This window comes from Neomonachus schauinslandi, unplaced genomic scaffold, assembly GCF_002201575.2.
Source record: "Neomonachus schauinslandi unplaced genomic scaffold, ASM220157v2 HiC_scaffold_867, whole genome shotgun sequence".
Taxonomy (NCBI): Eukaryota; Metazoa; Chordata; class Mammalia; order Carnivora; family Phocidae; genus Neomonachus; species Neomonachus schauinslandi.
In genome coordinates this window covers 150-13,458 of record NW_025409557.1, presented here as the reverse complement: position 1 = coordinate 13,458, position 13,309 = coordinate 150, and the positions used below count along the sequence as shown (strand labels likewise).

General features: G+C 49.2%; 1 protein-coding gene across 1 annotated transcript; it reads left to right on the top strand.

Annotated features, from left to right (window-relative positions):
- Positions 1-882: 882 nt before the first annotated feature.
- LOC123323787 (speriolin-like protein) lies at positions 883-10,827 on the top strand (the record flags this gene model as incomplete). The annotated part of the gene is made up of 3 exons (XM_044912274.1): positions 883-1,233; positions 9,844-9,995; positions 10,476-10,827. Coding segments are annotated over 3 exons (830 nt in total), but the record flags the coding sequence as incomplete, so codon positions are not given.
- Positions 10,828-13,309: the final 2,482 nt, after the last annotated feature.

Below are 13,309 nucleotides of genomic sequence, written 5' to 3'. Positions count from 1 at the left end.
GCTGCTACAAATAATTTTCAAGACTACTTACCTCCCCCCGCCCCCCCGCACTCTCCCCCAAAATCCTAAAACGAGCAGAGAAAAGGCAAAGATAAATCACCTAAAGAAAACCTGAGGGGCTAATAAGCATATATGACAGGATGTTCAGTGTCCCTGGGGATTAGGGAAAAGCCATGTGATGTCATCAGCTTGGCCTGTGCTTACCTAGGACCGGGGCAGCTGCTGGAATGTTCTACATTCTACTAATGTAGATCACAGAGAAAGTTCGACAGGCACACACCTGAGCCCGGTATAGATGGTGGAGGGTGCTCACTGTGAGCAAGGAGGCACGTTATGGGATGCTGATTATAGCTTTGCTTTTACAAGGAAACCAGGAATTATCCTCATGTCTATCAACAGAGCAACGGATAAGAAAATTGCTCTGTGTGTGTGTGTGTGTGTGTGTGTGTATCACACATGTGGCATGAAATGGTTAAATGTATCAGGTAAGCTACCCGACAACTCAACATGGATAAATTCCCAAAAAAGATAACACTGCAGAAAAAGGTATGTGGCAGAATAAAACATGTATAGGATGATACCATTTATGTAAAAATTTACAAGCATATACAAGTCCCTTGGTACTGTGTGTGGGGGCATGGGCGGGTAGGAAGCGCATGGAGGCAGGCACGCTTGCCTTGCTCATGAACGTGAGGCTGGTGGCGTCCTTGGATGGGGTGGGCACCCACAGTGCCATTTTCTGTAGAGGGAGGAGGAAAGCTCTGAAGCACAGGGTGGGGTATCACAGCCTGAGGCTGGGCATGCAGGTGTTCTTCAGTAATCTCTCCCTCCTTAGGGTTGTTTCAGGAACACAGCCTGACTTCCCCTCCCTCCCCATCCCAGTTGCAGACTTTGGAAGGTTCTCCAGCACCCCCGATGCACCCTCTCAGCTGCAGACGTCCTCCCTGGAGGACCTGCTGTGCTCGCACGCCCCCATCTCCAGTGAGGACGACGCCTCCCCTGGCTGTGCAACCTCCACCCAGGTGCCCTTCAAGGCTTTCCTCAGTCCCCTCGAGCTGCGTGTACCCCGAGGCACTGACAGGAAGCTGTCCCCACTCCTGAGCCCCTTGCAGGACCCGCTGGCGGACAAGACCCTGCTGGAGCCCAGGGAGATGGTCCGGCCCAAGAAAGTGTGCTTCTCGGAGAGCAGCCTGCCCTCTGGGGACAGGACCAGGAGGAGCTACTACCTTAACGGTATGGCCCAGAGGGGGTGGGCACCAGGGTGGGCACCGGGGTGTGGTGGCGGGCAGCCGGGGAGGGTGGCCTGGTGGCAGCTGGCCAAAGCGTCTCCATTTTCCAGCAGAGGGAAGAGAGTGTGGCTGGGAGGCCAGGGTCTGGGGCTCTTCTGTTAAAATTTTTTGCCTATTAAAAAAAATTGAGTTGCTTATCTTCTTATGATCCAGTTGTCAGAGTTCTTCATATATTCTGCACACAAGTCCTTTTCTGGGCAAATGTTTTGCAAATGTGGTCCCCCAATCTGTGGCTTTTCCATTTGCATAAGTGTTCTTTAAAGAGCAAAACGGTTTCATTTGATGAAGTCCAGTTTATTGATTTTTTTTCTTTTATGTAGTTCATGCTTTTTGTGTGCGATTTAAGAAATCTTTGTCACACTGAAGGTCACAAAGATTCTCTCCTGTGTGTTCTTCTAGAAGTTTTATGGGTTTAGGTTTTACATTTAGGTCTCTGATCAATTTCAAGTCAGTTTTTGTACGTGGTATGAGATTCACATTAGATGGCTACTTCTTCCAGAATCAGTGTTCAGAAAGATTATTTTTTCTCCATTGAATTGCCTTGACACTTTTATCCATATATGGATAAGTGTATTTCTGGATCCTCCATGCTATTCTATTTATCTGTCTGTGTTGATTCCAATGCACAGTGTCTCGATTACTGTAGCTTTAAAGTAAGACTGTTAATCAGGTGGTCTACGTTCTTCAACTTTGCTCTCCTCTTTCAAAGTTGTTCTGGCTATTGTAGGTCCTTTGCATTTCCATATGAATTTTAGAATCAACTTGTCTTTTATTTTATTTTATCTTATCTTATTTTTTTGACAGAGACACAGCGAGAGAGAGAACACAAGCAGGAGGAGTGGGAGAGGGGGAAGCAGGTTTCCCATTGAGCTGGGAGCCCTATGCGGGGCTCGATCCCAGGACCCTGGGATCATGACCTGAGCCGAAGGCAGACGCTTAACGACTGAGCCAATCAGGCACCCCTGTCTGTTTTTTTTTTTTTTAAAGATTTATTTATTTATTTTAGAGGCGGGGAGGGGCAGAGTGAGAGGGAGAGAGAAACCCAAGCAGACACCCCACTGAGCACAGAGCCAAATGTGGGGCTTGATCCCAACACCCTGAGATCAGACCTGAGCCAAAATCAGGAGGTGGACACCCAACTGACTGAGCCACCCAAGTGCCCCTCAACTTGTCTGTTTTTTAAAAAAATCTTGCTAGGAGTTTGGGATTGCCCTGCATGTACAGATTGATTAGGTTAATTTTCAGGGAAATGACACTTTTAACATTATTGAAACTTTAGATCCATGAATACTGTATATCTCTCTGTTTATGTAGTTGTTTAAAAATTTCAACAATGTTTATAGTTTTCTAAGTTTAGATCTTGCACATTTTTGTTAAATTGACCCCTTAGTATTTTCACTTTTGATGCTATAGGAAATACTATTGCCTTTATCATTATCAATTTCTGATTGTTCTTTTCTAGTATATAGTAGCACAATTGATTTTTGTATATTTATTTCTGTGATGGTTAATCTTATTTGTCAACTTGACTGGGCCATGAAGTACCCAGATATTTAGTCAGACATTCTGGGTGTTTCTGGGAAAGCATTTTGGGTGAGTTTAACATTTAAATCAATAGACTGAATAAGCACTTTGCCCCCGCCCCCCCCCCGCCGCCCAGTGTGGGTGGGTCTCATCTAATCAGTTGAAGGCCTGCATAGGACAAAATTATCCTCCTCTACCCTGAGGAGGATAGAATTCCTCCTGTCTGACTGTCTTTGGACTTGACCTGAAACATCACTTCTTCTTTTTTTTTTTTTTTTAATTTTATTATGTTATGTTAGTCACCATACAATACATCATTGGTTTTTGATGTGGTGATCCATGATCCATTGTTTTCATATAACACCCAGTGCTCCATGCAGTACGTGCCCTCCTTAATACCCATCACTGGGCTAACCCATCCCCCCACCTCCCTCCCCTCTAAAACCCTCAGTTTGTTTCTCAGAGTCCATAGTCTCTCATGGTTCATCTCTCCCTCCGATGTCCCCCCCTTCATTTTTCCCTTCCTTCTCCTAACATCCTCCATGCTATTCTATCCTTATGTTCCACAAATAAGTGAAACCATATGATAATTGACTTTCTCTGCTTGACTTATTTCACTTAGCATAATCTCCTCCAATCCCATCCATGTTGATGTAAAAGTTGGGTATTCATCTTTTCTGATGGCTGAGTAATATTCCATTGTATATATGGACCACATCTTCTTTATCCATTCATCTGTTGAAGGGCATCTCGGCTCTTTCCACAGTTTGGCTATTGCAGACATTGCTGCTGTGAACATTGGGGTGCATATGGCCCTTCTTTTCACTACATCTGTGTCTTTGGGGTAAATACCCAGGAGTGCAATTGCTGGGTCATAGGGTAGCTCTATTTTTAAATTTTTGAGGAACCTCCACACTGTTTTCCCAAGTGGCTGTACCAACTTGCATTCCCACCAACAGTGTAAGAGGGTTCCCCTTTCTCCACAACCTCTCCAACATTTGTTGTTTCTAGCCCTGTCCATTTTTGCCATTCTAACTGGTGTAAGGTGGTATCTCAGTGTGGTTTTGATTTGGATTTCCCTGATGGCTAATGACGATGAACATTTTTTCATGTGTCTGTTAGCCATTTGTATGTCTTCTTCAGAGCAGTGTCTTTTCATATCTTCTGCCCACTTTTTGACTGGATTATTTGTTTTTTGGGTGTTGAGTTTGAGAAATTCTTTATAGATTTTGGATACCAGCCCTTTATCTGTAGTGTCATTTGCAAATATCTTCTCCCATTCTGTGGGTTGCCTCTTTGTTTTGTTGACTGTTTCCTTTGCTGTGCAGAAGCTTTTTATCTTGATGAAGTCCCAGAAGTTCATTTTTGCTTTGTTTCACTAGCTTTTGGAGATGTATCTTGAAAGAAGTTGCTGTGGGCGATGTCAAAGAGGTTACTGCCTATGTTCTCCTCTAGGATTTTGATGGATTCCTGTCTCACATTGAGGTCTTTCATCCACTTTGAGTTTATCTTTGTGAATGGTGTTAGAGAATGGTCGAGTTTCATTCTTCTGCATGTGGCTGTCCAATTTTCCCAGCACCATTTATTGAAGAGACTGTCTTTTTTCCATTGCATGTTTTTTCCTGCTTTGTCAAAGATTATTTGACCATAGAGTTGAGGGTCCATATCTGGGTTCTCTATTCTGTTCCATTGGTCAGTATGTCTGTTTTTGTGCCAGTACCATGCTGTCTTGGTGATCACAGCTTTGTAATATAGCTTGAAATCTGGCAACGTGATGCCCCCAGCTTTGTTTTTCTTTTTCAACATTTCCTTGGCAATTCGGGGTCTTTTCTGATTCCATACAAAATTTAGGATGGTTTGTGAAACATCACTTCTTCTTGAGTCTCAAGCCTGCAGTACTCTGGACTGAAATCATACCATTGGTTCTCTTGGTTCTCAGACCTTCAAAGTTAGGTTAGAGCAATATTTTCAGTCCCTCCAGGTCTCTACTTGCTGACTCACCTTGCAGATCTTGAGACTTGTTAGTCTCCGTAATCACGTGAGCTGATTTCTTACCCCCCACCCCCAACACACACACACACACACACACACACCCCATATTGGTTCTGTTTCTATTTCTCTGGAGAACCCTGACAAAACACTACTTTGTATCTTGCAACCTTACTGAACTCATTTACTTGTTACAGTAGCTTTTTGTGGATTCCTTAGGATATATGATTGTGTCATTTGTGAATAAAGACAAATTTATTTTTTCATTTCTAGTTTGTATTCCTTTTATTTTTTTTTTCTTGTCCTATTGCATTGGCTAGAATTTCTAGCACATGTTGAATAGAAATGGTGACAGTGGACATTTTTGTCTTTTCCTAATTTAGGAGGAAAGCATTTAGTCTGTCACTGTTGGGTATTATGTTAGCTCAGGTCTTTGTAGGTGCCCTTTATAAGGTTGAGGAAGCTCCCTTTAATACCTAGTTTTCTAAGAGTTATAATGAATGGATATGGATTTTGTCAAGTGCTTTTTCTGCATCTATTAGGATGAGCATTTCGTTTTTATTTGTAGTCTATTTCTGCTAATATGGTTAATTACATTGATTTTTTAAAAAAGATTTTCTTATTTTTAAGTAATCTCTACACCCAATGTGGAGCTTGAACTCACAACCCTGAGATCAAGAGTCACATGCTCTACTGACTGAGCCAGCCAGGCACACTGCATTGATTTATTTTTGAATTATAAACCAACCTTGCATTCCTGAGATATTATACTTTTTTGTATTGTTGGATTTAATTTCCTAAACTTTTGTTGAGAATTTTTACTGTCTGTGAAGGATATTGGGCTATAGCTTTTTTTAAATGTCATTTTCTGGTTTTGGTACCAGGTTAATGTTGACTTCAGTGAATGAGGTGGAAAGTGCTCCATCCTTTTTAATTATCTAGAAGAGTTTTTACAGTATTGGTATTATTTACTCTTTAGACATTTGGTAAAACTCACCACTGAAACCACCTGAGCCTTTAATTTTCTTTGTAGGAATGTTTCCCCTGCTGAAAACAATTTCCTTAGTTGATACACGGCTATTCAAATTATCTATTTCTTCTTGAGGGAACTTTGGCCTTCACTCTCAATAGTGAACTTTTGTGTTTTTTAAGGAATTGGTCCATTTCATCTATCTTGTCAAATTTATTAGCATAAAATTGTTCCTAATGTTCCATTATTATCCTTTTAACATCTGTAGGATCTGCGGTGATACCATCTCCATTTTCTGATAGTGGTAGTGTTTATCTTCTTTCTCTTTTTCCCTAATATGTCTGGCTGGAGGTTTGTCAATTTTATTGACTTTTTTCCTTGAAGAATAGATTTTGGCTGGATCTTAGAAGGCCCAGTTTGGACTAGAAATGATTTCTAGAACATCTTAGGTGTATATCACTTCTTCCATCTAATTTATGCATTAAAGACAGGGGTGAGAAGAAAGGCTGATTCCTGGTGAGAGAGGTATATTAATGTAGAAGGGAGTTTGCACCCTGCGCCTCATGCCCCTCATGTGCCTTGATGTGTTGCTGGACAGTCAGTCTGGTTCTCAGCCCTAACTCCCAGGTAGCTTCTACAGCTTTGCAAAGTGATCAGGGAAGGAACACACTGAAACTACAATGCACTTTTGAAAGAAAGTGAAGAGAACTCAAATAAGTAGAAAAATGTCTTGTGTTCATGGGCCAGATGACTTCATATTATTAAGATGGCAGCACTCTCCAAATTGATCTGCAAATTCAACACAAATCCCTGTTAAAATTCCAGCCGGCTTCCTTGCAGAAATTGCCAAAATCATCCTGAAATTCAGGTGGAATGTAAGAGACCCAGAAGAGGCAAAACAATCTTGAGAAAGGAGAGCAAAATTGGAGGACTCACACTTTCCAGTTCTGAAACTTACTATAAAGCTACAGTAATGCAGACAGTGTGGCAGTCTTAAGGACAGACGTACAGAGATCAGTGGAGTAGAATTGAGAGTCCAGAAATAAGCCCAAGCATTTATAGGTTTAATATGCAACAAGGACACCAAGACAATTCAATGGAGAGAGAATAGTCTGCAACAAATGGTGCTGGAGCAAGTGGACAAACACATCCATGAGAATGAAGTTGGCCCTCACACCACAAACAAAAATTAACTCAAAATGTAGAAAATCTAAAAGAGCTCAAGACATTAACTCAAATGTAAAAAATCTAAAAGAGCTCAAGACATAAAACTGTTAGAGGAAAACTCAGAGATAAAACATATGACCTTGGATTTGGCAAGAGATTTTTAGATGTGACACCAAAAGCATGAGCAACAAAAGGAAAAGTATATAGTCTGGGCTTTATCAAAAGTAAAAACTTACGTATTTCAAAGAAATTGAATTCAAGAAAATGAATTCAACCCACAGAGTGGGAGAAAATATTTGTCAAACAGATGATAAGGGACTAGTATCCAGGATATATAAGAACTCTCCACAACTCAGCAGTAGAAAGACAAACAATCCAATTAAAAATGGGCAAAGAACTCAAAGGAACATTTCCCCAGAGAAGACATACAAAAGGAGAACAAGCACATGAACAGATGCTCAATATCATATTTATCAATATAAACCACAATGAGACACCACTGCATGCCCACTAGGATGGCTGTCATAAAAACGAGGGACAAACACAGGCATTCGTGAGGATGTGGAGACATTGGAACGCATATATGTTGTCGCCGTGGAAACAGTTTGGCATTGCATCAAAAATTAAACACAGAATTACCATGCGTCCCAGAATTCCACTCCTAGGTATGTATCTAAAGCAATTGAGAACACTTGACCACACAAAGTTTTTTATATGAATGTTCATGGCGGCATTATTCATAATAGCCCCCAAGCCTGTCAGCGGACAAAGGCACAACCGGAATGCGGTCCCTGCACACGATGCGGTGCTACTCAGCGTAGGTAGGAGCTCAGTGCCAACGCGGCTGCAGTGTGGACGGACCTCGGGAACAGCAGTGTGGGGCCAGATGCAGGGCCACATGCTGCCTGACGGCGCTGGTGGGACATGTCCAGCATAGATGTGTCCCAGGGACAGGACGTACGTTGGTGTTTGCAGGGGCTGTGGGAGAGCGCCGTGTGACTGCTAGTGGGTACAGGGTTTTGTTTTGTTTGGGAATTTAGTTGTGGTGACGGCTGTACAACTCTGTGAATATAGAAAAACATCTGAATCGCATACTTGAAGAGCGTGAATTTTATACTCTGTGATTATGTCTCAGAAAAATTTTAAGTAAGGTCCAAGGCTGTGTTGGGAGCCACGGCCTGTCCTGAGGCTCCAGCTCCGTGGCCCCGTCTCCCCAGCATTTCACACCAGCATTTCTCCTCCGCCTCAGAAACCTGCTCTGCCTCAGCTCATATCCTGCTTCCCCCACCCTGTGACCCTTTGGCCTTGGGCCGCCCCCCAGCTCCAAGGCCCTCATGGGGTTCTGTGGGGGAGCATGTGGCTCTGGGCCGTGTGGCTCAGGCGGGGCCCTCTGCCTGGGGCACCCACACCCTTGCAGCCCCTCCTGCTCCCCATCCCTACCTGCAGAGCCACGCTCCCTGTTCAGTGCCCGCGGCGCTCAGTGCCCGAGGTGCGTGGCTGAAGGAGCGAAAGCACAGTGCCCCCCGGGCCTATCCTCCGTGGCCATCTGATGGCCCTATGTCAGCGGCCTGCCCTCAAAGGAGCTGATAAGCCCGTGCTGACGGGCTGTTACGTGCTGGGAGAGGCCACCATTCTCCTGTGGTGTGAGGGACCTGGCAGCTTTCTGGGTCGAGTGGTTAGGTGGACCCAGGCACAGGATGGGGCCAAGGAGGGCAAACACCTGCCCACGGCCACAGGCAGAGCTGGTCCTGGAGCCCCGCAGCATTCACGGCACAGATGGCTGTGCAGGGGGTTCTCCAGGGCTGCTGTGGGGTGTCCTGAGTGTTGGGTCACCCAGCCCAAGCATGCACAGCCTGCCCACCGGATGGACCCTGCAGGCTGCACCCAGTCGATGCCCTGGAGGGTTTGCATCATGCTCAGGTTCGGAAAGGCCCCGGGGGCTTTAGGAAAGGCTCTGCAAATGGGGCTGTTACTGTCTCTCGGGATGAAAGAGCAGAATGTGGAGGTAGCAGGAGTCTGGGGCGCCGTCGGATGGAGGGTCTCCGGTGCGGAGGCTCTGCCTGACTCTGACGCAGGCTCAGCTCACTTTGGATCTCTCAGTGTCAGAAGCATCTGACCGGGTGTTTTCGGAGAGCACATGGTTCCGAAGGGTGCTGGTGCATACCTGCTATTTAATGCACAGAGGCTGCCGTGGGGGGGCAGGTTGGGAAGCAGGTTTGGGAGGGGAGAGTGGGTGATGTGTCCGGTAACGTCAGGGAGATCATTAAAAATAGGATCTCCTGCCAACCCAGCAATCCTCTCCGCAAACGTGGGGAAGATTTTTATTATCAAGTACCCATGAAACCAGCCTGCAATGCCCGGGCTGCCAAGACAGCCAGGCAGCCTGGACCCGTGACCTGGGTTACTTATGCGTTCCCAAGTTAACTGGCACCCCGCCCTCATACCTGGTCATAGGGGTGGGGCCTGTGTGATAAGCAGAGGTCACCCTTGACCCAGGTGCCTGGGCAGACTCCCCTGGTGCTGGGGGACAAGACAATCTGGGCTGTAAAAACAAGCTTTTAAAGACATTTCTGCCCATCTCAAAGGGGCAGAGAGAGAGGACTTAGGATCATCGGTTACTCAGGTTGCTCTAAGAGGGAGAAGAGGACAGGTCTCTCTCCCTTTTGGCAACAGAAAAGTCAAAGTTTTCTTCTCCATTTGTATTTACCCTCACCGTTGGGGGTAGGGGAAGCAATGATGGAGGGGAGGGCCCCAGCGGCGTCACCCCAAACCTGCAGGGGCTGCGTTTAGGTTGGTCCTTTCCCTAAAATGGATCCCGGGGCGCCAGCAGGGGGAAGGCAGGTGGCCCCTGACCGTCCATGTCCTGGGACCCATGGCCCATCTCACTACCTCCACTCCTCACAGAGATCCAGAGCTTCTCCAGCACTGAGAAGGATGGGCGCATAGTCGGGGAGATCGCCTTCCAGCTGGACCGGCGCATCCTGGCCTATGTCTTCCCGGGGGTGACCCGGCTGTACGGTTTCACTGTGTCCAACATCCCTGAGAAGATCAAGCAGGTATGCCTCTATGTCCTGGGGTCCCCTCCCTGCCCCAGATCCCCTCCCTGCTGTGGACCCTGGCATCCCTCCCTGCCCTGGGTCCTCCCACTGACTCCGGGTCCCCTCCCTTGCCACGGGGCCCCCCTTGCTGCCCTGGGGGAAGGGTCCCCTTGCTGCCCCATCACCCGTGGTGCTCGCACAGCTGAGGACTGTGGAGGCCCAGGTGTGACAGAGGGTGATGAGCCCGCTGCCGGGAGCGTCTCTGTTGGCACCCAGCCGCTCTGTGGCCTGGGACAGTCTTGGCGTGGCTCCCGGGGCCACAGAGCCTTGCGCGATCCGGCCTGTGCGCTAGGGGCGGAGCTCCCTGCTCTGGTCCCGGATACTGTCTGCTGGGGGGCACCCGGGACACTGCGCTCTGCCAGGCTGGGGGCTCGGCTCTGGGCGCGCGTCCCTGTGTCAGCGGCCTCCTCCACGGAAACCTGGTCGCTGTGCCCCCAGACGTCCATCAAGTCCCTGGACGGGTCGGTGGACGAGAAGAAGCTGCGCGAGCTGACGCACCGCTACCTGATGCTCACGGCGCGCCTGGAGAGGCTGGGCTACAACCGGGACGTGCACCCGGTGTTCAGCGAGTTCCTCATCAACACCTACGGCATCCTGAAGCAGCGGCCCGACCTGCGCGCCAACCCGCTGCACAGCAGCCCGGCAGCGCTGCGCAAGCTGGTCATCGACGTGGTGCCCCCCAAGTTCCTGGGCGACTCGCTTCTGCTGCTCACCTGCTTGTGCGAGCTCTCCAAGGAGGACCACAAGCCGCTCTTCGCCTGGTGAGCCTGCCCCGGCGCGCGCCGCGCCTTTCCTGCAATAAACGTGTTTGTTCCAATCCTGGGGGCCGCGTGCCTCCTGCGTGTCCCCTCCGGCCGGGGGAAGAGCCGCGTCCGCCCACGGAGCGCGCAGGGCCGCAGGTGCCGGAGCAGGCGCCTCTCTCGGCCCGGGCCGCGCACCCCAGGCGCCCAGCCCGCCCGCCGCCCACACCGCGCGGCACTGTCGCACTTGATTAAAATAATCTGTTTACCTGTGTACCTTTACCTTTGGCTCTTTGAGGGCATGGAGAACACCGCAGGAGGTGCCCGCCGGTATTTGTGGAATGAAGCCTGGACAGAGCCTCCAGGGGAGGGGCTGGGGCTCGGGCTGGGCTCCCAGACCCTCCAGCCCTCAGACCTCCCCCGGGAGGTCTCGGTCTCCTCCCGTGAAGGGGCCAGCAGCTGGTTTCCCCAAACGCAGAGCCTGAGGCAAGGATTCCATCTGGGCAGGACAGCTATAGAATCTGCAGAGCCTGGTGCAAAATGAAAACACAGGTCCCTTGTTCAAAAGTAGGAATTTCAAGACAGTCAGGGCAGCAGGTTGGATAGAGAGGGGGGCCCATGCAGCTGTGTGGATTCCGGGGAATCTGTTTATTTGGGAGGTGATTTGACGCACACACAACCCCTGCCCCCAGTGGAGCCATCAGGTTGCTATCTCTCCTGAGGTCTTGAGGACAGGTGATCTCCTAGGCCCCCGGTCAGGACCAGGGCCTGGCAAAGGCACCTTCCTGGGCCTTGGCTGTGAGTGGAGGGTCTCTGGTCACTTCTCTGCTGTGGGTGTGAGGATGAAAGTATTGGGGTGTCTGGACCAACTTCAGTTGGGGCAACCTGTCCCTCGGTCCTCACAGCCCCATGTGTCTCAGAGGCCCCAGCACCTTAGGATACTCTTCCATCAGCTTGGGCAGCCAGAACGTGCACCACAGAACAGGGTGGTTCAGAGGACATGCTGGAGGCTAGACGTCGCAGGTCAAGGCGTTCACAGGGCTGGTTCCTCCTGAGGCCTCTCTCCTGGGCGTGTGGATGCTGCCTTCTCCCTGTGTCCTCACATGCTTGTCCCTGTGCATGTCTGTGTCCTGCTTTCCTCTCACTATAAGGACACCAGTCAGAGGAGATTAGGGTCACCCTACAACAGACATAATTTTAACTTTATTACCTTTTTTTTTTCAAAATAGATACTTTTATTTTAAAAGGCTTTAAAATTCATTGTTAATGACTGTTAATTATTTTTTAAATTTTATTTTATTATGTTATGTTAGTCACCATACAATACATCATTGGTTTTTGATGTGGTGATCCATGATTCATTGTTTGCATATAACACCCAGTGCTCCATGCAGAACGTGCCCTCTTTAATACCCATCACCAGGCTAACCCATCTCCCCACCCCCTCCCCTCCAGAACCCTCAGTTTGTTTCTCAGAGTCCATAGTCTCTCAGGGTTCGAAGATAGTAGGAAGGGAAAAATGAAGGGGGGAAGTGGTGGGAGAGACAAACTTTATTACCTTTTTAAAGACCCTGTCTCCAAATATAGCTGCATTCTGAGGTGCTGGGGGTCAGCGCTTCCACATATGATTTTGGGGGTGGGCACCATTCAGTCCATAACTGCCTCCATCCTCCCCTTCCAACCACTGGACACCAACCCCCAGCTGGGGGACTCTGCCACCCTGGGGGCCTGTGGAGGGCGCACAAATTTGGCGCTAGGGCTGCTTGTTGGAGGAAGGACTGTTGGGCACTCCTGGGCACCGCCGGGATGCAGGCTCTCTTGGGTGAGCCTTGGTGTTAGGACCCAGGTTTGGAAGAATGCTTTTGTTGGGCCTCTGCTGTCTGCCAGGTCCTGCTAGGCTCCCCAGCCCCCTGTGGGACGTAGAAGTGGAATAGCTGTCCTCACATTCTCCCAGGGGAGCCGGCTGGAGAGGACCTGGCTGCCCCCAGCCTCCAAGGGTCTCTGGGCTTGTCTGGCTGCTCCAGGGGTGGCTGCTGGAGGGCTGCGGCCCCAGGGCCCGTGCAGCCGGGGGTCTCCTCACCTGCGCCCTGTGGCCGCCCCTGCATTGCCATGGCTGTGAGGGCGCCCGGGCCGGGAGGATGACAGGCGGGGTCTCCTCTGCCTCTGGGAGGGCCCTGCGGGGTTTTCAAAGTGCCCTGAGAGGCGGGGCATTGAACCTCAGGTCCGAGGCGTCCGTGCACTGCTGGGGTATAGCCACGTGAAGGAAGCTCTGCGGACTGGAAGTGCCGCCCCATTCAAGACAGCGTTGACCCGCTGGCTCTCTGGGTGCAGGGCCCTGGGCTGCTGGCCTGGGCACGTCAGTCCTTTGTGAGGAGCCACCGGCCTCAGGGAAGAGCAACTGGGAGGGCTGGGCTTCATCGTGACCACTTGCCCTGCAGGCCCATCCACGTACAGCACAGACTTGACCCCTCCCCCCACTCTCCTGCCTGACCAGGCCGAGCTGACCTCTGCCGAGGGCCAGGTCCACCAATG